The 24,774-nt window shown below is 43.1% G+C and overlaps 1 protein-coding gene and 1 long non-coding RNA gene across 2 annotated transcripts in view; one reads left to right on the top strand and one right to left on the bottom strand.

Annotated features, from left to right (window-relative positions):
- The first annotated feature begins 319 nt into the window (after positions 1-319).
- Positions 320-24,774, top strand: part of Tshr (thyroid stimulating hormone receptor) — a 118,337-nt gene continuing 93,882 nt past the window's right edge. Inside the window, exon 1 of the mRNA XM_040742669.1 lies at positions 320-1,067. Within this exon, the coding sequence (XP_040598603.1) occupies positions 898-1,067 (170 nt within the window). The 5' untranslated portion in view covers positions 320-897. The remainder of the gene's footprint in view (positions 1,068-24,774) is intronic.
- Positions 3,044-24,774, bottom strand: part of LOC110340627 — a 38,554-nt gene continuing 16,823 nt past the window's right edge. The window contains exons 3-4 of the long non-coding RNA XR_002382428.2: positions 5,640-5,804; positions 3,044-3,758 (exon numbers count right to left, since the gene is read on the bottom strand). This is a non-coding gene — a long non-coding RNA (uncharacterized LOC110340627). The remainder of the gene's footprint in view (positions 3,759-5,639; positions 5,805-24,774) is intronic.

Here is a 24,774-nt window from a genome sequence, read left to right as displayed (position 1 = left end):
CAATCTAGTTTACGTTTGTTATTAATATTTTTCAGCGTGCGAAGAATAATAATGTTCTTTTTACTCTTGTTTTCTGGACAGGATGAAGGGGGAATTTCTAGATTTCTAAGCGGGCTCCCTCCTGTTGGCAAAACCAGATTGTCACCGCGCAGCAATGGGACCTGCACACGCAGTTCCCAGTTCTCCACAGCAGATGGCCCCAGAGCCCAGCGCCTGACTTCACGGAGTTGCTCAGGTTTTGCATCTTAAAGACCTCAGCAGGTTTAGCAGCTTGAGAATCACTGAAGCGAGTGACGTCCCAGGCTGCTCCAGCATCGAAAATCCTCTCGGAGTGTCACATTCCACTTCGGCTGCACCCTGAGCTGGTTCCGGCTGTGCTGTCGGCTCCAATTCTCAGCAAAGGTGACTTTAACCTGGAGAAGCCGAAGTTCCAGCGGACACTAGAGTGTCCCACAATTATCTTCTCCTTGGTGACATTAGACGAAACCTACGGGGTGGGTCCCCGGTCTCTGCTTAAAGGCTGCTCAGCCAAGAAAGCTGGCTCCAGGAATTCGGAGAGAGGGGAAGAAGAGGGCGCCTCTATGAGGCTTTAGGAAAAGCTAATGGGTAGGACTGAGACTACAGGTTGGATGTCTCGGAACAGAAAGAGCTGCGAGGCTGATCAAGTGCAGCAAGCTGGCTTGTTTGGATGGAGAGTTGCCTAGGCAAGCTGAGTACTTGAGAGCCTCTCCTGCCCTTCTCCAGAGTGCTTTCCAGCGATGAGGTCACAGGCCCTCGGAACCCTCCTCCTCCCTCCAGTCCCTCCCGCTCCCCAGTCTCCTCCAGCTTCAGGCGCTGGGCACTGAGAATGAGGCGACAGTGCGCAACCATGAAGTAGCGCAGGAGGTCCCTTGGAAAATGAGGCCAGGGTACCTGCTGCAGCTTGCGCTCCTGCTTGCCCTGCCCAGGAGCCTGTGGGGCAGAGGGTGTGTGTCTCCACCCTGTGAATGCCACCAGGAGGACAACTTCAGAGTCACCTGCAAGGAACTCCACCGCATCCCCAGCCTACCACCCAGCACCCAGACTCTGTGAGTAGCCAAGGCCAAGGCCCCTAGATAGAAACTCATGGTGTGTGGTGGGGTGCGCCGGTGGCTGGTTAGTCCCGGAACAAACTCAGTTGCACATACTTGGGAAGGTCGTCTGCGCTGCTGACACAGGGAAACAGAACCCTTAACAAAACTTGGGTACAAGATGACATTGAGAGTTGTATTTTCTGAAGAGCTACTATTTTTTTTTGAGTTAAGCAATCATGTAGGGTTTCTTGTCTTGGTTTTATATTTAATAAAGAATATAAAGGGGGTCAGAGAGATGACTCAGTGGGTGAAGGAATGTTTCATACAAACCCAAGGACCTGAGATCCGAACCCGTGTAAGCACACAGTTTTTATACTATGTATGTTCACATTTGTAATCTTAGAGCTCCTAGGAAAAGAGGATATGAGTAGACAGGAGAATTATCCAGAAGCTCTTGAATAGCGAGCCTAGAGTATTCTGGGCAACAAACAACAATAAAGACACTGCCACAACACGGTAGAGGTTGAGAACCAACTTCTGAATATTGTCCTTTGATCTACACAAAGGCACATGCATGTGTGTGCACACATGTATACACACACACACCACAAAAGACAAAAAAATATGAGCAAACTAGCAGTGTAAAATAGCATCAACAATTATAATAGACTTGATGACAAAATTATTTTATGTTAAACTAAGATTGACTTAATCCTGTGTCCATAACAGATTGGCCATAACAGTTTGGCTCAAAGCAGTCACTGCACATTGTGAACTCTATACTAGCTGAGTATGTACATTGAAACCCTCCTTAGGGGCTACTCCATATAACTGAGGAATTGAACTTTAACTAATCATAGCCATTGAATTGGCAGTCAATATGAAGCTGAAAGCTACCAGTATTACAATACACAGTAAACAGTGATGGCTGGTCATTAAGTTGTTTCCAAATGTCACTTGCTTTTCTCTGGCTACAACTACAAGGAACAAAAGTGAATATTGGGTAGTAATGAACCATTGTCAGTCCTCTCTAATTTCAATTATTTTGTTGCTCAAAAATAATTGAAATTTCTGCTCTCTGGGGAGGGTGACACCTTCCATAGGGGATCTTCAAAGTCTGTCATATCATTTGGAGCAGGGCTGTGTGTCTAGGCTGAGAGAGTATCCCTCTATGTGGAGTGGGCTCCCAAAGTCCATTTGTGTGCTAGGGATAAATACTGATCCACTACCAGAGGCCCCATAGATTAACCAGATATTCAAACTGATATCCTCAGGGGGTCTGGAACAGTCCTATGCTGGTTTCCCAGCTATCAGTCTGGAGTCCATGAGGCCCCCTTATTCAGGTCAGCTGTTTCTGTGGGTCTCTCCAGCCTGGTCTTGACCCCTTTGCTCATCACTCCTCCCTCTCTGCAACTGGACTCCAGAATTCAGCTCAGTGTTTAGCTGTGAGTGTCTGCTTCTGCTTCCATCAGCTACTGGATGAAGGCTCTAGGGTGGCAATTAAGGTAGTCATCAATCTCATTATCAGGGAAGGGCATTTAAGGTAGCCTCTCCACTATTGCTTAGATTGTTAGTTGGAGGCAGCCTTGTAGTTCTCTGGTCATTTCCCTAGTGTCAGATTTCTCTCTGTCTATATTTTTACTAACTCCTAGCATCCGTTGAATTTTAGTTTCACTCTAAGTAAAACAACTTAAGATGTAAAACAACTTAAGAACTAACTTTAAAAAATTATCTTAGATAATGAAATTGCTCCTCTCCTTTCAGTCTCCCTAGGTGAGAAATTACCTTAGCCATTTGACTTATCAAATAATAGTTAAAAACTTAATCAGAGATGGGCAGAGTGGCTCTTGCCTTTAACCCCAGCAGTCAGGAGGCAAAGGCAGGTGGATCTCTGTGAATTCTGGGCCAACATGTTCTACAGAGTGAGTTCCAGGACAGCCAGGACAATGTAAAGAGATCCTGTCCCCAAACAAACAAACCAAACAACAACAACAAAAACTTAATCATGAACCCATTTATAAATGTATCTGTGGACATATCGGAATAAAGAAGGATTCCAGAGAAAATTGGAGGACAATAAGAAAAGGGAGTTGGGGAGAAGGGATGAATATATATATATATATATGAATATGTGTGTGTATGCATGTATGTATGCATGTGTGTGTGAAATTATAAAAGAGTAAATTAAATTTCTTTTACAATAATAAAAAGTAGAGTGTACCTTTCATCCAATATGTATAGATCCTAACTGTGAACTGCCCAACCTGTACCACCACTTAGCATATCCAGAATTTCTTTTTAATACACATGAGGAAAGAGATGAGATTCCATAATTTTAATACACATGAGGAAAGAGATGAGATTCCATAAAGCACATTTTCATCTGCGTTATAAATGTTAGGTTCTTAACCAACATTTAAATCAGTGATCAATAAAACGGATTGGTTAAAAATACCTCAGAAAGAATGTTAAGATAAAGGGGCTGCTCACCCCCAGAGGATGTGGAGATAAATTAAAAGCAATCCTACTTTAAGATTTTCTCAAGAATGTTTCTTGTAGGAGCAGTCATCAGATGACTGCTTCACAGGTGCACGTTTCTGTATTCTTCTGCGTCCATTAGTTGAAACTCATCCACCACCTTTGTCTCTTATTTCCCATGGGTGTTACTCCAACAACCTCTGAGTAGCACTTCATTCTCCATACTGTCTGCACAGAATAAAACACATAGTGATGAAACCCTACCATGGGTACAGATAGTTTCAACAATGAAACTCTTGTTCAAACTTCAAAATCCAGAAGATCATCTGTTTGTATGCTTATCCAAGAAGGCTGAATACCTGCAACCTCGAATTCCAAACCAGCCAGCCCACAAAAACAACAACAACAAAAAAAAAAAACCTCAAGTGAATGAGACTGTCAGAAGCAGAAAGACATCCCTTCTTGACAGAGTTATCAGGAATGGGGAGAAACGAGTTTCTGTGAGTGCAAAGGAACTCCCTATCACCCACAAAGTGTTGGGAAAGGGAAATGCTGGAAGTTAGATCATTCATTAACAGGACTCAGTTTTTCTTCTACTTAAAAGAGGCTTCTGATGCTGTGGTGGGTGGGAAGGAAAAAATCACTGACTCACAGGGACTGATTGCACAGAAACAGGTGGATCTGACCTTGAGCGTTGTAGAGGTCAGGTGCTAGACCCTGAAGAGGGAGGACACTCTGAGATGGGGAAGATGCCGCTGATTTTATTTTTAAGTGCGGGTGAATGGCACTGTATGTTTGCTCAATGGCCTGAGCGATGTTCTCTCACAGGATTTAAGCTGTTAGAGTGTATCGCTTCTTCAAACTTTGCTAGTGCTTTTTGTTAGCATATATTGATGATACATAATAATGGAATTCATATGACATGTTTATAATGTATATAAATGATCACATTCAGCCCCGTTACTCTCTCTTTTTCTTCTGAACTGGTCTCCTACCTTCGTGTGTGTGTGTGTGTGTGTGTGTGTGTGTGTGTGTGTGTGTCCCAACAAGTTTAACTACCATTAGTTACAAAACATGAATGAGGAGCGTAGACACCTTGCTGTGATAAGACCCCTAAAGAAAATGTCTCTCCCTTCCCAAGTAAACATCAACCTCCTGTGAGTTCTCAGGTAGGAGTGGGGGCCTCACGAGCCCCTACCCACTTTCATGGTTGGATACTGACAGGCTCAAGTCATGGGCAGGTAATCATAGCTTTTATTAGTTCAACAGTGCTGCAGTCATATCACGCCCAGACAGTGTTCTGCAATATTCCACCCCATCCTCTTCTAGCATCGGTAAGAGCCTTTTGGCTTGTAACGCAAAGCCTTGTGCTCTTGCAGAGCCGTCTGCCTCACTCTGCAACATCCATCAGGATGCTATCCAAGGATGGGTTAGCCGTCTCACGTTCTGCGAAGGTGCTGAGGACATGCGCTACGGCGGTGAGGGTAAAGTGCATCTCCTCTTTCTCCGCTGCCCATACACCTGCACTGTGGTCTTACCGACGGGAAGGGAACAATTACTGCGTGGTTCTGGATCTTCTCCTTACAGGCTTCTCCAGAGGGGAACAGTGAAAGCTATTAGCTATAAGCTGTGACAAGGTTGGGGGAGGGGCTGTTATCCTTGCTTCTCATTTGCATCATTCCACAGTCTTTGATGTGTGAAAGATCTGAACATAACTTTTACTCCCCTTGCTTGAGAATCACGTTAGGAAGCTTAGCAAAAGAATGCGATTCAAGACGTGGGCACACAGGGCCAGTGGGATGGCTCAGCGGGTAACAGAGCTTGCCCCACTGCACAGCAACCTGAGTTTGATCCCTGGAAAGAGAGAACTGACTCTCCCAAAGTTGCCCTCTGACCTCCACTTGAGCAGCAAATAAAGGAGTGAATATGTACCTCTCTGGAGGATTTTGGAAAAAAAAAGTGGAAAGCAAAGCAACAACAACAAGATTTTGGCGCATAATTATGTATAATATTCCCTCCAAACCAAAAATACCAAGCTGGGTCATCACTCTCCTCTATTCAAAAGGTGGCCCTGTGTTGCCTCTCTGCATTAGAAAAGTGCTGGCTCACCTTGCCTTGTCCTTTAACCCAGCAGCATGGTAGAGCAGGATATATTCTCCCCATCAGTTCCATGGTGGCAGTGATGTACCCGCTGGCACTTCCTACATTGTCTTGGGTCTTGGGCTTCAGTGCAGTAAAGAGCTTGTCCATCTCTCAGGAGTGTGTTCAGAAATGCTGTTGAGATTTTAAGGTTCTGCTTTTAACTGTTCACATGCTGCACCAAAGGGTTTACTTAGTGACTATCTTAGTGTTTTCTAAACTAAACGATCTTGTTCCTTCAGGATTTGGGCCACAGCTTCCATTTGTGCTATTTACCCCTCAGTGTGATTAAGTGGGCTCATTTCTTCAATTAAAATAAATTTACTTAGATCATAATGCGTCTAGGGAAGGGAAGTCAGACTTGCTACATAATAGGTGACAACCAGAAAGCAAGACAGAACAAATTAAATACTATAATACATCAAGATGGTGGGGTAGTCCATTGTCTACAAATACCCCCCAATCAAGACTGCTTCTCTGACTGTGGAGGGCACTAGCATTTTCCCTTCAGCTACAGAAGTGACATCTGCTTGTCATTGTTTGACATTTCGTAAAACCATGTCCAAGATACTTTGAATATCACTCTCCTACGACTATCAACTTGAGACGTGCTTCTGAACTCTTCTGATACAGTACTCCTGAGATGGATCAGGGGTTAAGAGCACTAGGTGCTCTTCCAAAGGACCCATGTTCAATTCCCAGCCCTCACAGAGTGGTTCACGATTGCTTGATATAGTATTCCTCTAAGAAAGGAAAAAAGTAGACACTCAAGAATGGAGACTCGCCAAATGTGGGACATTCCTTTGTCAGCTCCGGTTTTTCTCTTTTGTGCCACTACCCCAAACACCACCCTGCACAAGTATTGCGTGGTGCCATGCAATTTCCAGAAGTAATGTCCCTGAACCTGTGTGCTAATACAACTCTACTCAATTATCGAAAAACTTGACTCAAAGAGATGAGTTGAATTTCTAGACTTACAGGCACTGTGGGAGGACAGTGAGGGAGTTTGGGAGGCAGGAGCAGGTTCATTTAACAATGCAGTAGCATCATAGAGCAAGGTGCCTAGCATCCTCCTCTGGCTTCTGCACACATGCAAATGTGGACCAGCACCTACCTGCACATGCATATGCACATACAATACAAACTGGATTCTGAGATGAGTGAAATGCCTCACTGGATCTCTCCATTTATCTGGGTTCTTTTTGTGTATGCATATGCATGTGTACATGTGCTTTGTGTGTACATGTATGTACATGGGTATATGGGAGAAGCCAGTGGAGTATGTCAGGTATCCTTCCTGAGTCCACAGTTTTTAGCTATTTCCATTTCTGCAAACACAAGTGATAGCTATGATGGAGAATAATTCTATTTTCTTGTGCCACTTCTAACCAGACACCAAGCACAGATAAAACTAATACACAATGCTCAAAATACGTCGCTAAATAAGTTACTCTTGTGTGAGTTTTATTGGACAATTTATCATCAAAGTGCTTTGTTTCCCTGTGAAAGACCAGAAACTGACTCTGTGAATCAACCTACTTGATCGTTGTTTTCTGATTGTACAGGGTATGCTATTTTACTTTTCAAATTCAAGCTTATTACTCAAGAGGTTCAGAGGTGTCCTAGAAATCTACCACACTGCTGGAAACCTGCAATTGTATGGATTTTCATATGCATACAAATCAGCAAATTTTTTAGATTTTTTTAAGAAAAGATATCCTTGACCTGCCAAAAAGTTGAGAAATAGCGTATTGAACTAACCTGCCATTTTTGTGGGGCTACAAGTACACATTTGGTGTCTGCTATGACTCCATCTATTATAGAAATAAACAAAACTGCCTGACCTCAGAAGGCTTTTCCTTCTGAATGTATCATGACGATGATAACTTTTCCTACCTGTCTCTTGAAAACACTTTCACACAGTTCACCAAAAGCCCTCAGTCTTTGAAGTCAACGATATAATAACATATTTTGCATATCTGGTGCATTGTATCTCATACTAAATCCTTAACATTGGACTGAAAAGATGGCTCTTCAGGTTAAGGGACAGCCAGAGCTCCATCTCTGGGATCCACATAAAGGCAACAACTCCTGAAAGTTATCTGCAAATTTCCACATATCCACATAAGAGTCATGACACACACACACACACACACACACACACAAACACACACACACACACACACACAGAGAGAGAGAGAGAGAGAGAGAGAGAGAGAGAGAGAGAGAGAGAGAGTTAAATTAAATACAGCAAGATATCCTTATCCCTGAGCATTTCCACATTTACTGAAACAGATCTACGGATTCAATTACTCTTTGACTTTGACTATTGCCATTTAAAAATAAGAGATAAAATTTTAAGAACTGTCAAATAGTCCCATTTGTTCCAAACTATAGGTTGGACTTTAATGTGTGTCATTGAGATGTGAGACTTGAGTGTATGAATTCTTTTTTTTTTTTTTTTTTTGGTTTTACGAGACAGGGTTTCTCTGTATTGTTTTGGAGGCTGTCGGTCCAGCCTGGCCTCGAACTCACAGAGATCTGCCTGCCTCTGCCTCCCGAGTGCTGGGATTAAAGGCGTGCGCCACCACCGCCCGGCTGAGTGTATGAATTCTTTAGAGGACCAGGATATTTCAAAACAAACTCTTGTTAAGATGTAAAGCAGCCTCTTGCGATTTGAAGGCATCCTGTAAGCACTATTCTGGTTCTACATGTATAACTATCCTGGATTTTTCTGATACAGTCTTAATGAAAGTACTTTCCCATCAGAATACACAGGAATCCAAATATTTCTTCATCATCATAAAGTAATCATCTCTCATTGCTTTTTTGCATGGAAAACTCTCCCTAGAGTCCAGCCTTCTCTTTCAGTAGATATGATCTTTCCAGTTATATAATACATTAAGATTTGGGAGTATGGTTTTCAGGCATTAGCTTAGTCTTACCCATTCCTGGTATTACAAATACTCAACTCCAAAGAGAGGATTGAAATAGTCTTTTTTTTATTTCCAGGTGTTGTCACTTTGTATCTTGGTATTTCTATCAGTTTATAAGCTGAGGAACTAGAAGGTCAGTTTTGGGGAGAGTCTTTGCACATTGGGTCTAGGGAACAGGTAAATGAGGGAGTGTCCTGGGAGGACAGCATGAGCATGAAGGACACTTGGGATGTGTTGTCTTCATCTCAGCACCCTTCTCAAGTACTTCTGGGATTACAGACATGGTCTAAAGAATGGAGGAAAACAGAAATTCTACCTTTAAATGAGCACATGTTATTGTAGCTGATTGCCTGCCTCTCTTCCTCTCTTCCCCCGCCCTCCTCTTTCCCTCCCTCCCTCCCTCCCTTCATTCCTCTTGTTTTTTCAGTAAATATTTATGCTAATGCTAGGCTAGCATTGGTGAAACACAATAAATGGCCACCTTGACCTTACATTCAAACAGAGGAAACTTTCAAACTGGGCAGGAGTAGGGCAGAGTAAAATATAAAGAATAGTAGGTGGAGGAAAGAATGTCTTCAGAGGAGAAATTTAAAGAGAGGAGAGAGAGGAGAGAGAGAGAGAGAGAGAGAGAGAGAGAGAGAGAGAGAGAGAGAGAGAGAGAGAGAGAAGGAATGCCTTCAAATGATACCAGCTGTCCTACCCTTGTTGTGTAAGTGGCTGGCCATTTTCTTGTAACTGCATGATAGAGAACTGGGCTCATCAGTACTGTTTCTTATTTTAAGGGCACTGACTTGGTCACAACAGCAAAAGCTTCACCTTCATGACCTAATTACAACCCAAAGAACTCACTTCCTAAAACTGGCACATTGGGGATTTCCATTTCAACCCAGTGAATTTTTTTTGAAAGTGTTCAGATGTTCAGTCCAAAACAGAAGGCCTCATTGAAAAGGTGGCATTCAAATAGAGTGCTAAATGAGTTAAATGGGGGAAAGAGTGAGTAAGCCTCATAGCCAGAGGAATACAATTATGAAGAAATTCAAAATCCAAAAATGGGAGTGATAATGGAGAAAAATGAGCAGGCTGCATTGAGAAACAAAGAAAAAAAAACAAAGCAAGCAAAGTGGCTAAAACAGAGAGAGTAAGGGGAAATTCAGTCCCCAGGGGCACATTGTGCTTTGTAGGTCATTATTACCATCTATAGGGTATGTATAGTGTATGTATGTATATTCACATGCATACATACTAACACATGCATGCATACATAATTATTTCCCAAAGGAGCTAAGATGCTCATAAGAATTTTGAAGAAGCCCCACACCTCCCCCAAAACATGCATGACCTGGCTTACATTTTGCTAGGAATGTCTTGACTGATATACACATCAGCGAGGTACCAGATAATAACACTTTGTACCAGCTCTAAGGGTGATGGAAAATGGTAGGATCCAAGGTTTCCTTTGTGTTTTGTTTTGTTTTGGTTTTTCTTTTCCTTTTATTATTATTTTGTTTTTTTACATTCCAATCCCAGTTTCCTCTCCGTCCCCTCCTCCTGCTGCCCCTACCACCTCCCATCTGCTCCTCAGAGAGGGTAAGACCTAAATCTGTCCCTTCATCTCATTGAGGCAGGACCAAGGCACCTCTCCACCCCCAAACCCCTGTGTCTAGGCTGAGCAAGGTATCTCTCCATATAGAATGGGCTCCACTAAGTCAGTTTGTGCATTAGTGCTAGATCTTGGACCCACAGCCAGTGGCCTCATATATTGTCCCAGTCACACCATTGTCACCTATATGAAGGGGGTCTAGCTCAGCCTTATGCAGGTTCCCCATTTGTCATACCTGAGTCAGTGATCTCTCACTAGCTCTCGTCAGCTGATTCTATGGGTTTCCCCATCATGGTCTTGACTCCTTTGTTCATATTATTGCTCCTCACTCACTTCAATTGTATTCTGGGAGCTTGGCCCTTTGGTTAGTTGTGGATTTCTGCATCTGCTTCCATCTGTTTCTGGAAGAAGGTCCTAGTTTCTCTGGGGTTGTGGATTGTAATCTGGGTATCTTTTGCTTTATGTCTGGTATCCACCTATGAGTAAGTACATACTATGTTTGTCTTTTTGGTTTTGGGTTACCTCACTCAGGATGGTTTTCTTCTGTTCTGTCCATTTGCCTGCAGATTTTAGGATGTCATTGTTTCTTACCACTGAGTAGTACGCCATTGTGTAAATATACCACATTTTCTTTATCCATTCTTCAGTTGAGGGACATATGGGTTGCTTCCAGGTTCCAGCTTTTACGAATATGTTACTATGAACATAGATGAGCAAATGTTCTTGTGGTGTGAGTGTGCTGCCTTTGGGTATATGCCCAGTGGTATTGAGGGATCTTGAGGTAGGTTGATCCCTAACCTTCTGAGAAATCCAGCACAGTCTTTTCTTAAAATAAGCGTAAGTCTAAGTAGTCCAAGGTGCCTTTATAAATGCCTTTCTCCACACTAAGCGTAGGTAGGCATGAATACGGGGGTAAACAGCTTTAAACATCCCAGTTGGTGGGTTTTCTCAAACATATTGGGTATGTTTTTTTAAGTTTCCATTCTTTGTCTCATGTAAGTTGGAATTCTACTCCAGTAGAAGTGGGGAAAAAAATCTGTATGTTCCAATACCAGTCTTCCCCCACGATGTTTCTTGTGCCTAGAGTTCACTGAATCTGTAAAAGTCTCCTATGCACTCATCTTCCATAGATGTTAGTGAAAGACAGGAGCCTCATCTTCATTCCTCCAAAGGCATTGCCATTTTAGATGTGCATCACCCAGGGCTGGCACTGAAGACGTCTGGATAGGGCAGCTGATCCGCAGGGGTTGAATGTTGAGGGTGACCATGATAGTCTCAGTGTTCACCAGAATCTGGCTGCTCAGTGGCTTGGACAAGTAGGCTAAGATAGCACACACAGAGCACTGCTCTATGTTAGTGAGAATTCTTGTTGTGGAGCTTGATTCCATAGAACAGAATGATGGAAAGTGGCAATGTAGTATCCAACCTCCACGATGAAGATGGCAGGGTGAGGAGTTTGCAGCTGTGTGACCCAGTGGTTGCTGTATCCTGTGAGATCACAGGTGCTAAGCATCTTGGGACTCTGTCTGTAGGAAGGAGGGTAAGGAAACACATATGCCCTGGTTCTTGTCCAGTGCAGGGGGGTGGAGGGGGCAACCGACTCTGCCAACCTTCCAGGTTTCTTGTTCACAGATGGTGAGCTACATGCTGGGCTATCCAATTCTTCTGTGTTTGCATTCCTGAAAACTGTCACGATGCTTATCTATGATGAATCATTAACTCAAGTAGGCTCACTCATTTTAACAGCTTTGTGTGAGTGTATGTGTGCACGTGTGTGTGTGTCGGTGTAAGTGTGACTATGTGTGTACACATGTAGAGGAGGCAAGAGGTCATATCACATTGCCTCTTCAGTTACTCTATTTTTTGTTATAGAATCTCTCACTGAGCCTTCAGCTCACCAATTCTATTCAGCTAACAAGACTGGTCAGCAGGCTCCAGTGACTCACCGCCCCACCCCTGCCTCCACCTCCCCAGCAAAGAGACTACAGCTGTATGCCCCTGTGCCCAGCTAGGGATCTGAACGTGTGTTTGAAACCCAAGCTCTTTACCAGCTAAGCCATCACCCCAGCCTCCATTTTTGATCATTTTTAACTACAGCAGGAATTAAATGTCCTTTTCTCTCCTATCTTTAAAGCTTACCACCAGCATGTTTTCTTTTGTTCAATTATGTGTGCTGTGTCAACTCTGTGCACAGACCCACATTGTTTTCATAAACACATATGCCTCACTTATTACTCAGTGTCTCTGTAAGGCTGGTATTTGACTCTAAGTTGCAATTTTTTTTTTGGTTTTTTGAGACAGGGTTTCTCTGTGGCTTTGGAGGCTGTCCTGGAACTAGCTCTTATACACCAGGATGGTCTCGAACTCACAGAGATCAGCCTGCTTCTGCCTTCCAAGTGCTGGGATTAAAAGTGTGTACCACCACCCAGCCTAAGTTACACTTTTAAAATAAAACCTACAAGTAACATCTTTCTTTCATTTTATATCATCACCAGTGAGAAAAATATTAATCCCACTGAACAAGAGTAAGACCCATTACCATAAGTTTTTAGCAAAATTTGAAATAAGATTTATTAAATGCTGGCTAGAATGATAGACACTGGCCAGGTCCCTACCCGGGATTCCCAGAGTGTGACACTGAAATATGCTAGTCAGAGGCTTATAAAGGCAAAATCTACAAGGCTAAGCTATTTCCCACCTTCATCCAGTTAGGATCAAGCATACATCCTGACCATGTGTGCTTCCTGCCTATGTGTGATCAAGCATATCCTGTACAGTTGGGACAACCAAGCTTGTTTACAGAAGCAGAACACGTGGTTTGTTATCTTCCATGAATGCATCCAGCATTCCAGGAAATTATCTGTCCCTGGGCAAGTGGAGCTTACAGGTTAGAAGCATATAGAGCTCTTATGCAGTGTAATTTATACAGAAAACATAACTTTAGCCATCACAAAAGGAAGAATTCAAGCACAGACCTCCTACTATGAACTCAATGCTCTCTCTACTCCACATCTATCATGCCAAATAGAGCTTGTTCTCTCCATTCCTCTCTCTCCCCCCTTTTTTCTCCCCTCCCCCATCCTTCCCTCCTCGCCAGCTCTGTCTTCTTCCTTCGCTCAACTGTGACATGCACACCACAAACACTCTGACATTTGCTAAGTAATAGCACTTGTTACATTGGCAATACAGTCTGATCATCGCTTCTATCTAGTTTCAAACTTTTCCAGCATCGCAAAAGGAGATCCTATGCCATTTAAGCAGGCGTTCAACAGCCCCCGCCCCTCTCAGCCCTTGGCAAGTGCTAACCGGCTGTCTTCTCAAGGGTTTTGCCTCTCCTGGAGACTTTTTATGTAAGCAGATATTAAGGATGTGTGTGTGCCCTCTTTGTGCCTTGCTTCTTTTACCGAGAGTGTCATCGCTCTCATTGTGAGTGATTGGACAAGCGGCCTGATGGAGAACTGGATGTAAGCAGACCAATCTAAAGAGTCTAAGACTTTCTAGGTCCCTTTAATTTTTAACACGCCAGCGTAGAGAGCATCCCCAATCTATGTCTCAGCATCTTACCTTAGATATAAAAATACAAAGACTGAAATATTCACACTTGTTTTCAGAAGCTTGGGCAACAAACTATTTTCCAATGGCAAGGAAGTCTTGAGTGCCATCTTTCGATGGACGGTATTTTTAGCCACTTGGTTGAAAAAGAGTGGACATTTGTTGTTTTTGAGCTTCGTGGTATTGTTAGGCAAGGAGACAATGTAAGAGGAAGGCAAATGTATGGTCTGTAATTCTTTAATGAGTCAATATTCAAGCAAAAGACTTTTTTCTGTTATAGAGAAGCTGATAAATAACATGTGACATACCACTTCTACTGGGTTTTTCTATAATAGTTTTGGCTTCTATACCTCATTTTATATCTCTATTAAATGTTTAGACAATATCCCAAGAAAGAAATTATGCTAAGAATTTTATTTTATGTATATGTGCGTTTTGCTTCATGTATTATGTGCACTATGTGTATGCTGAGTGCTCACATAGGTCAGAAGGGGACTTTGGGACTTTGTGAACTGTTTGTGGATGCTGGGAATTGAACCTTGGTCCTCTGGAAGAGCAACAAGTTCTCTCAATCACTGAGTCATCTCTCAAGCCCCCTCATGAAGAATTTTTTAAAAATTAAACAAGAGAAATATGTTGCTCTTCCTCTTAACCTTATTTTGTCTATTTGTTTCTTTTGTTTTGGTGTTTGGGACAAGATGTCACCATGTTACCCTGGTCAGTCTCAAACTCACTATGTGAACCAAGCTAGTCTTGCTTCTAACCCTGGTGTGGGGATCAAAAGGGTGTGACACCGCATCCGGCCATTATCAGTGCTTTTATCCCAGCTGTTTTTCCCCAAACTCCTTTGCTCTTAGAGGCAGAAGATGTAAGATTAAATTCTCAACTCCCACAGGTCACTTGGTTGTTTACCTCGATGGATAAACTAAGTAGGGAGACCTCTGAGATCTGCCATACCCTCCAGTCAAGAGGTTATAAGGAGTGCAGCAATGGTAGCAAGCATTGTATTACTATTTAAATATGAAATGTCTCACATTTGTTGAATTGCTGGCCCCTAGATGCTAGTACTATTTTGGCACTTTGGGAAACATTGGAAAGTGGGTCCTGCTGGAACAAGCTAGTCATTGGAGGTGTGTCATTAGGGACAGCATCTCGCTCTATTCCCTTCCTATAATCTCTTTTTCTGCTTCCTGTTCACTAGGAGCTAAAAACGTTCCACCATGTTGCATACTCCCCCTGCCATGATGTTCTGCCAGCCCAAGTTGGTGGGAGCAAGCAACCATGGGCTTGCATCTTCTGTAATCATAAGCTGAAATAAATCTTTATTCCCAGACCTTCTCTTGGGTATTTTGTTATGAAAAAAGCAACTTGGTCACCAGCTGGTGATGCTAGTTTGGAAAGTTCTGCAATCTTCAAGAAGTGGCTCCTATTGGAGGAAGGTACTGCAGGCATGCCTCTGAAGGCTATCCCTGCCCCTGGTATATTCCTTTCTCTTTGCTTCCTTTCCAGAAGTAGAACAGTCTTGTCTTCCACAGGATCCTTCTGCCATAATATTCTGCTTCACCACAAACCCACAATCAACAGAGTCAAGGATGGTGGGCTCAACCCATGAACCAAAATATGGCCTTCCTCCACTAGATATGCTACATCAGACATTTTGTTATGTCACTGAGAAAAGAAACTAGATGACCTAGAACATGCCATGGTTACAGTGGCAGGTCTGAGGGACTATGCCACTCAGTCTCATGGTACCTTCATTTTGAATATTTTATCAGTTCGTAGAGAGCAAGCTTCTACTTGGAGACCACTTGGGTATCTGGCATCAGGGCTGTGCCACTTTATTAAGGAAGAATTTGTCCACCTTGAAAAAGAGGTTTTATAAAGATTTACAAGAATAAATCAAAGATAATCCATCCTTAGGACTTGCCATCAGCAGGGGACAGTGATTGAAATGATAGTTGGCGGGTGTCAGTCCTGACAGAGCCCATAAATCTGTAAGAATTTACCAGCTCTGTGTCAGAATTTGGCTAACAAGCCTGGGCCCTCCAGATGCCTGTATTTAATGCTTGGCTGGCCTTCTTATGTAGCATAACCAAATAGGCATTTCACAACCACCCTCGATCCCTTCAATCTAAAACAACACAGCCAGAAGCTCTGAAATGTGCTCCATGAAGCATGAAGGAATTCATTAAGGCTCTGTCTGATTCGGTTCTGTGTAACAACACAAGGTCTGATGTTCTAATAAGGGTTCCTCCTGGCACTTTACAGAGAATCTGTGTCTCAGGACCAAAGCAAACAGGGTAGCTTGGAGGGGCTATGGCTACTATACTTTTCTATTATATCTGACATATTATATATATATTATATATATACATATATATGACACCTTCATTATTAATAGCAACAAAACGGGCAAGGAAAAATAACACACATAAACCTATGTCATCTAGAAGTCATGGTGATGAGCAGATGACGGGCTTCCCACCTAATAGCAAAATCTGTCCTAATATATGAAAATGGTACCAGTGAGGTGGCTAGAGCCAGTCTGCCCTTCCCAGATAGAAATTATGGGCAGATGAGGAAATGTTCTTCCTATGGCTGCAATTATGAGCCCTTGAGTGCCGGTGACCTGGTGACTGAGCTGGGAGACATAAAGGCTTTCTAGCTGCAAATCCCAAGAGTCAGGAGCTGATAGCTGCAGCTTTGGGGAAGTGTAGGAGCACGAGTTGAAGGCTTGACTGCCTGTGTGTCGCCCAGCACACTCACCACCACATTTAGCGGCTAGTGTAAGTGGTTTCCCAGAGCACAGAGCTACAGCAGTGGGCAGCAGCTAGCAGAATCAGGTTATCGCTTGCTTATGTTACAGTTTGCAACAGGCTTCAGGCACTAGGACCCTAAGCCCTAGAGTGGCAGCTCTTGAGATTGGTTTGTGTTACAGTTCTGGGGCCAAGGATATCTGAGCCTCTTAGTCCTTCATGGTTTGTAGCTCACTGGCTCTGTTTCAGTGACCGAGGCCCATGGTGTCTCCTGTCTGCTTCTTCACAGTCCTGTGTTTTGTTTTGCTTTGTTTTTCCTGTAGCCTCAGCTTTCTCCCTCGTATGCTTCCTTTCCACTTCCATATTTCTTGTAGTTCCTGCTACCTCTCCCCTCTTAGCGTCAGAACGTGGGCCTTGGCTACCCTAACAAGATAGACCCACCTACCCACTCAAAATACCCCAACTAAATAGGCCACTAGTAGTGAAGAGTAAAGAGAGGAGATTTATTTGGTGCTACCAGAGTGGAAGAAAAGCAAAGATGTCTGTCTGGTGACCTCTCAAGTCCATTTTGGGGGTTCTACCATATGGGCTGGAGTGATGGCAGATGGCTTTGTGGGTAAGATCACTGGCTGCCCTTCCAAGGACAAGGGTCAATTCCCATCACCCACATGAAAGCTCACAAAAGTTCCAAGGGATCTGATGCCCTCTTCAGGCCTTGGCAGGCACTACACACACGAGCAGGCAAAACATTCATACACTTATAAATATGTAAATAAATATTTTTAAAAAGAAAGGAAAGAAGGAAGAATGAATGAATGAACGAAAGAATGAGTGAATGATAGAGCAGTCCTGGCCAAGGTATGGTCCCGTCCATCACTAACTCATCATTATCAGTTCCAGCCTCTCATGCAAGGTGTTCGGAAAAGTAGTTAGCGTTGTGAAAAACATTTCCTTGGCAGAGTTTCTCCTCAACTAGTACAAGAGTTTCAGCTTTTTTCTTCTCCCAGCAAGAGATTCCTGGGGAAATTCCATCTCCTTGGAATTTGTTGTTTCAATAGTCTGCTTGTCAAAGAGAAGGGCTCGAGGGGACCCTAAATCTTCATTCCTGTCAGCACGTTTACACTGCCACCGTGGCCACCGCCACTAACCCACTGCCACTTCTATAGTCCTCCGTATTACCTGGTCATCCTGTTTTACTAGTGCCAAGGACCAAGAGTAGCCAAGAAAAGACCAAAACCTTTGCCTAATGTTACAACACCAGGGGGCAGTGCAGGAGGGTGTCTCTCAGCTGACTCCAGCATTTAGCTCAACAGCCTGCTACTGAAGCCAGGAGGGAGTGTGGCAAGGGTGTTTACGCCAACTATAGGAGACCTACGTGTTCCTGAAGGACTGTGCATCAGTCACAGCACAGTCGCTCGTGCAAATGAAGTGGTGTATTTGCAGACACTGAGGTCTTCTGTTGGGTCACCAGGGGAAGTACCCTTCCTCCTCTGCCTGGATGAAAATGATGCCAGTTGTTTGTGTTGACCCTGAAGACTGGTAGAAGATGCTTCAAACAACCATGGCTGCAATATAGCTTCCTTAGGTTATCCACAAAGCTTCCAGAGCAACCAGGTCAGTGTGAGGGAGGGCAGTCCTACCAGCTGCTTGGACATAGGCCTTCAACTCAAGTCATCAGGGACACTGGGGAGGGTATGGCCTAACAGCTGCCAATCATTCCAGCCTCGAACACTACAAGTTATTTATAGGAAACTACACGTTTAAGAGGGTCCTAAGAATAAAGGCTTATTATTAACAGTGATATGTCTATATTTAACACTGCCCTAGCAATGTTTAACTCTTGCCTCATTGCCCCAGAGAGTAGTGGGTGGCCCTTGCAATCTATCTCAAAAGGTAATTTGCATACATTTTAAAAGCAATGGAGGTTATAAATCAAGAAAGTTTTAATAAGTCACAAGCCTTTTACCAAAGCATTTAATCGTGCTGCAGCTGACCTTTGGAATCTATTAAATGAGAACCATAGTGGTTCTGGCCTTCAAAGAACTGCTAGGTAAACCAGGCAAGTCTTCAATGTTCAGGATGCTTTTACTCAACAAAGATGGGAAGTCATCATTGCATAAATATCTGCTTGTCTCCTGGCTGATCAAAAGAGTGACCCAAACAGCCAGCTCTCCTAAAGACTGCGTTTGAGAGATTTTTAGACTATAAAAGGTGAAAAGGACAATGGAAAACCCTGCCTGTTTGATTTAAAAGCCCCCCAGGTTCATCTCCTCCTCCTCTACTGTTATTAGAACAACAAACCCACCATTTTCTCTCTTTGCTTCCCCTTTGCATGCCCACAAGGAAATTTCTTTTTGCAAGTTGCTCTCTTGGTGCTTTTATTTCCCATTCACCCCTTACACAGTGTCATCTGACTCATGTCCCTGTTATCCAATGGTAAAAGTTCTTACTAAAGTCACTGCAATATTTGTTGCAAACCCCAATGATCATTTTTAGATTCTTTCCCAGTTTGAATATTTGGTGGCTTCGTCCTGCTAGTGGCTTTCCTTGGTTTCATTCACATCATTCCTCTTGACTGCCTGGTGCCTCTATGGGGCTTTCTGATCAGCCCAGGAGGCAGAGATGCTGATGTACAACCAAGAACACGTTGAGTTGCTTCAGGGTGCCAACTGCACCCTTGCAGCTACAGTAAGTGAACTCCAGCAGAATGCTCATCTTGAGACTGCCATAGTCCACTACAGATATGTAACTCTTTGCTTACATTTGAGAAAGATTGTCTAGGCTACCAATGGGTTTCTCTTCCCTAGGGCAATCTTAGAAGAGAGTGATGGGGGGGGAGGGGGCTCCAATTTGCTGCTGCAATTAGCTTTAAACTGAAAATTAGTAGTTATCACCTCTTTCACAACACTCATTCTAAACTTCCCTCAGTTTCCACCTTTCCTGGTTGGGAAACCATCTGGTGATATGGTCAAGGCATTCATTGCCAGGAGTTCTGCAGCCACAATTAATATGTGTTATGTAAGCTGGGAACCATTGCAGTTGTTTATTTATAGTTGGGTAGAGTGACGTGCCAAGTGGATCTTCTTCTGAGTTTCAGCATGTCCCTCTCTGCTATAATGGTAAGACAGCAGCCTATTGCTTCTTTTTTAGTGTCTGCTATTTCCCATAGGAAGTCAACTACTTCAGTCTCTGGTCTCTGTATACAGAATGTCTGAATTATCCAGATCACACCCATAATTTGTAATTCCCTGCAGAACCTGGAATAATAGGAATAGAAAGCACAGAGGCCTCCAGTGTACTGTTGGATATAACGGCCAGTGCGAGCACTCCTATTCCTATCCTTGATTCCTATATTCATATTTAGTCTAGTGGAGAAACAACACCCACATCAGAGGCTGTGATTCAGTGGGTAGCCACACAGTGGAACACTACTGCCTACAAATGGGCACGTCAGTGCTACCTTTGATCTTCTGCGTTATATGATTCCTGCTAGAAGCAGAGAAGACTCATGGCTGCAAGATCACTCCTTTATCTTCCGTAAAGTGCATCTCACAGTTGGCTGCTGAGTTTAGGATACTCCATGACTATGGATCAGATTCAGATTCAGAAATCTCTCCAGACACAGATGTTCCATGAGGGTCTACGAGGAAGAGAAACAGTCACCCAGAAGTAAGTGTTTACACCAGGGTGGAAAACACTGTCTCTCAGAAAAAGACTGATCTACTTGGGGGGAAAGCCACGCTGATCTCTGTTGCTAACTGGCTCAATATCCAGTGACTGGTGTAGCTTGACCACCTCTAAGTGGGAGAGCGTACTGTTAGCACACTTGATGCCTTTGCGTCTGTCACTATGTCAATGTATTAGTTAGATTGACTCTGCCAATAAGAAAGATTGGCAAATGCCAGTTTGCTGAGTCATCCTTCATTGGCTGTTCAATGTTTTTCTATAGTGGCTGTTTCTGGATGTTGGTGAAAATTTGATACAAAGGGGCCGGCGGGATGATTCAGTGGTTAAGAGCACTGGCTGCTCTTCCAGAGAACCCCACTTCCATCCCCATAGCTGATGCAACTCTCTCAGAACCTGCATAAAGGTAGAAGAAAGTAACCAAGACCACAAAGTTTCTGCTCTACCAGAGGACCCGAGTTCAGGTCCCAGCACAGGCTCCCAACCATCGGGAACTCTAACTCCAGAGATTCTGATACCTACCTCTCCTGGCCTCTGGGGATACCTGGACACACATGGCATGTACTCACACAGACACACAGAAAACAAAAATAAAACTTAAGCAAACCTCGAATCTCAAGTATAGTTTCTACTGAATGTAATAAAGTCAAAAACTGTAAGTGAAACCATAGTGTCGCCATGTGTAAGGGTTGAACACATTGATTCAGAAGGTGGGCAATACTCTCAGCATTTCCTGAAAGTTCAGTTATCAGTCTGTTAGGTCCCCCATCACTCAGGTACTTCCAGCTTTTCCTTGTTACCGAGTTCTTCCTTCTCTGTGTGTTTTCTCAAGTGTGCTCTATCCTCAAAGCAACACTACCTCCCTTAGCCCTTCTAGTGATGTCACTCAACCTCTTCTTCAATCCAGCAGTTTCCAGTTCCCAATTTCCTCAACTGTAAGTTTTCCTCCAATCAAACAGGCCTTGAAATTGGCTCTGCTGTCTTCTATTAGTTGCATGTTAACTTGGATTCAAGTCTTATGTGACATCTTACATCTTTTCAGAATACAAAATATAATTTGCTTCCTGTCTTTTAATTCGACAGGACTTGGAATTCCTCCACCAGCTTTCTGAACACTGAGAGCTCTGGGAGCTCTCTATTGCCCCCTGCTGGAAAGTGCAGACTAGTGTTTAGATTCTTTTAGATCACTGGGGAGACATTGTTACTTGATGTAACTACCCTGCAGGTTCTCCCTGTACTCTGGCCTCTAGTGGCTACTCTTTCTTCATCTTCTATTCATTTCTCATCTGTGTTTAGAATGACTTCTGAAGATCCCATACTCCCACCCAAACTTGGGATTCCATGGATACTAGGATACTAGGGTTTTTTTGTTTGTTTGTTTGGTTTGGTTTTTATTTTGGGGACAGTGTGTATGAGTGTGTGTGTGTGTGTTCTAGGTTATTCCTGTTATTCAAAAATTCTGTTATTCAAAAATTCTCTTTTTCCTATTCATTTACCTATGGGACAATTATTATAAAGATGAGAAGCTAGTTCAGAATTTACCTGCTCTAAGGGCTTTCGCATCTGTCATTTAAAGATTTTTCTGGAGAATTTATTTGAAATGATGCCTGGTATATACTCTTGAACATTCTCATATTACATATCTGAGATGTGTTATAAAATCTGGGGGCTGGAGAGACAGCACAGACTTAACTGGGGATGCTACTCCTACAGAGGACAAAAGTTCAATTCCCAACACCAACGCTGGGCAGATAACAACTGACTGTTGCTGCAGCTCCACAGACTCCAGCATCTCTGATCTCCCACGTTCATATGCTCACACCATACCCCCAACACACATAATCAAAAATTTAGCATTTTAAAAGAAGCTCTAAATCTATGTTTTAACATATTTCTACAATCAGATAAAACATGCCCTTGGTAAAAATTTAAATAGTACTAAGGGACAAATGCTAAATGTTAGCAATGGGGGCAAAAACAGAGCTCTATAAAGTTATCATTGGCAGCCTGATGTGTCCCCTTAATCTTTTATCAGAATGACTGGGGGAAATCCTGGATCCCCAGCTTTGAAAAGAGTCACGTCTAACAAGTTTGAAGCTGAATTGAAGGTTTTCTTTTCTTTTTTTAAAGATTTATTTATTATGTATACAGTGTTGTGCCTGCATGTATCCCTAAGGCCAGAAGAGGGCACCATATCTCATTACAGATGGTTGTAAACCACCATGTGGGTGCTGGGAATTGAAATCATAACCTCTGGAAGAGCAGCCAGTACTCTTAACCTCTGAGCCATCTCTCCAGCCCTGAAGGTTTCTTAAAGGTCATATAAATAGGCATTAAGCCAGGGCTTAAGAGAAAAAGAGGAATTCAGAAATGAAGACATATCCAAATGTTTCTTTGTGCTTCTCAGGAGTAAGTAGGGGAAAGGTACACTCACCTGTGGCCATGGGCTCCTCAAGGAAAGCCACTTAACTGCTCTGGCATTAGCCATATTCACCATTCTCATGGGTCTCAAGTTACATCTCAAGAAGTGGCTAAGAAACTTTTTTCTTTCTGGAGTGGAAGGATAATGTGGTTCCCGGGATGCCCTGGAGGGAATAATAATCTTATAAGGGGAACCCAGGAGCTGTTAGGGTTGCATACAGATTTAGCATGCATCCTTTCACTATAAAGGGGTTTTGGATAAGATCCCCAGAAAACTGCAGATTGGTAACTGGAAAGGGAGAAGGCATCAAGCAGTTGTAAATTCTGCTGGAATTCTTATTTCACTGCTGGGGAAGAGTCTTTGACCAGACTCAGAGTGAGGCATTCCTTGTCCCCATAACCTTCTCTGTCTTTCTGTCCTGTCTTACTAGGGAGTAAGTCTAGCCCCCTCTGGTTCTCCTGCCTCCCACAAAGCATCCTTTATTCAGATTCTAGGAGATCTAGGCAGACATGAAGTCGATGCTTTTGTAAATCTTTCCTCATAGACCCGGTCCATCAAGAATGTGGTGCCTCTGATCTGATTCATTTTTCTTAAGGTTCTTTCTTTTCTTGACATGGTTTTTGCTCATTGCCCAGCATCCCTGCTAATGGTGACACTTTCTTGTTGCCTCTACCAACATGGACATCACCTAAAGCCATTCCTCTTGACCCTTCTACCTACATTTTCTTCCTTGGCAATTCTCCCAGACCCACAAGATGCTCTTACAATACTCTCAAGCTCTCACAAGATTTCAGTCTAGCTACAGACTTTTTCCACTTGTTAGGTATTTTTAGCTGGGCTGGCTAGGAGTGCCTGAAATTCACTATCCAAAACAAATTGGTTTTTCAATCAATATAAGATGTCCCTACTTATCTGTGTCTCTCTCCTGCTGTTTTTAAGTCTCCCGCCATCAGTTCTACCCATGAAGGATCCCGTTTCCATTTCGTTTTTGGTTTTCCTCACTAAAGTCTCTCACATCTGTATCATTCAGGATTCCCACTCCCTATTTGCTGCTCATAAGCCCCATGTGGGTATCTTGAGAAAAGAGACTGTATCCCTGTCTATGTTCTCAGTACTCACTCTCTCTGTGATACATAGTTAAAAACTCTAGAGTGGTCTGAATCAGTAGATACAGACTGAAGGTTAAACTTTTTTTTAAGCAAGGTGGTCAATGTCTTTCATTCCACTTTGTCAACCTCTTTTATTTAGGCATCTTCGTTTACCTCCTGCTTAGGCCAAACTGAAATATTCATGGCTCTCTTTAGTGTTCATCTACTTTTTTATTAATTTATTTTTTTACATTCCAATTCCAGTTCCTTCTCCCTCCTCTCCTCCCACTCCCTCCACTTCTCCCCCACCCCTCCCTTCTGCTCCTTGGAGAGGTAAGTCTTCTCCTAGGAAGTCTATTAAGTCTGTCCCTTCATCTCATTGAGGCAGGACCAAGGCTCCTCTCCACCCCCACACCCCTGTGTCTAGGCTGAGCAAGGTGTCTCTCCATATAGAATGGGCTCCACTAAGTCAATTTGTGCATTAGTGCTGGATCTTGGACCCACAGCCAGTGGCCTTAGTCACACAATTGTCCCCTATATTAAGGGAGTCTAGTTTAGCTTTATGCAGGTTCCCCATTTGTCAGACCTGAGTCAGTAATCTCTCACTAGCTCTCGTCAGCTGATTCTGTGGGTTTCCCCATCATGCTCTTGACTCCTTTGTTCATATTATCGCTCCTCACTCACTTCGATTGTACTCCAGGAGCTTGGCCCATTGGTTAGTTGTGGATTTCTGCATCTGCTTCCATCTGTTTCTGGAAGAGGATTCAAGCTTCTCAGGGGGTTGTGGATTGTAGTCTGGGTATCTTTTGCTTTATGTCTGGTATCCACTTATGAGTGAGTACATACTATATTTGTCTTTCTGGGTCTGGGTTACCTCACTCAGGATGTTTTTTTCCTTGCTCTGTCCTTTTGCCTGCAAATTTTAGGATATCATTGTTTCTTACCGCAGAACAGTACTCCATTGTGAAAACATACCACATTTTCTTTATCCATTCTTCAGTTGAGGGGCATCTGGGTTGCTTCCAGGTTCTGGCTATTACAAATAATGTTGCTATGAACACAGTTGA

This window comes from Mesocricetus auratus, unplaced genomic scaffold (genome assembly GCF_017639785.1).
Source record: "Mesocricetus auratus isolate SY011 unplaced genomic scaffold, BCM_Maur_2.0 Super-Scaffold_15014, whole genome shotgun sequence".
NCBI classification, from domain to species: Eukaryota; Metazoa; Chordata; class Mammalia; order Rodentia; family Cricetidae; genus Mesocricetus; species Mesocricetus auratus.
Note: the sequence above shows the minus strand (reverse complement) of the source record. Positions and strands in the feature narration are given on the sequence as shown.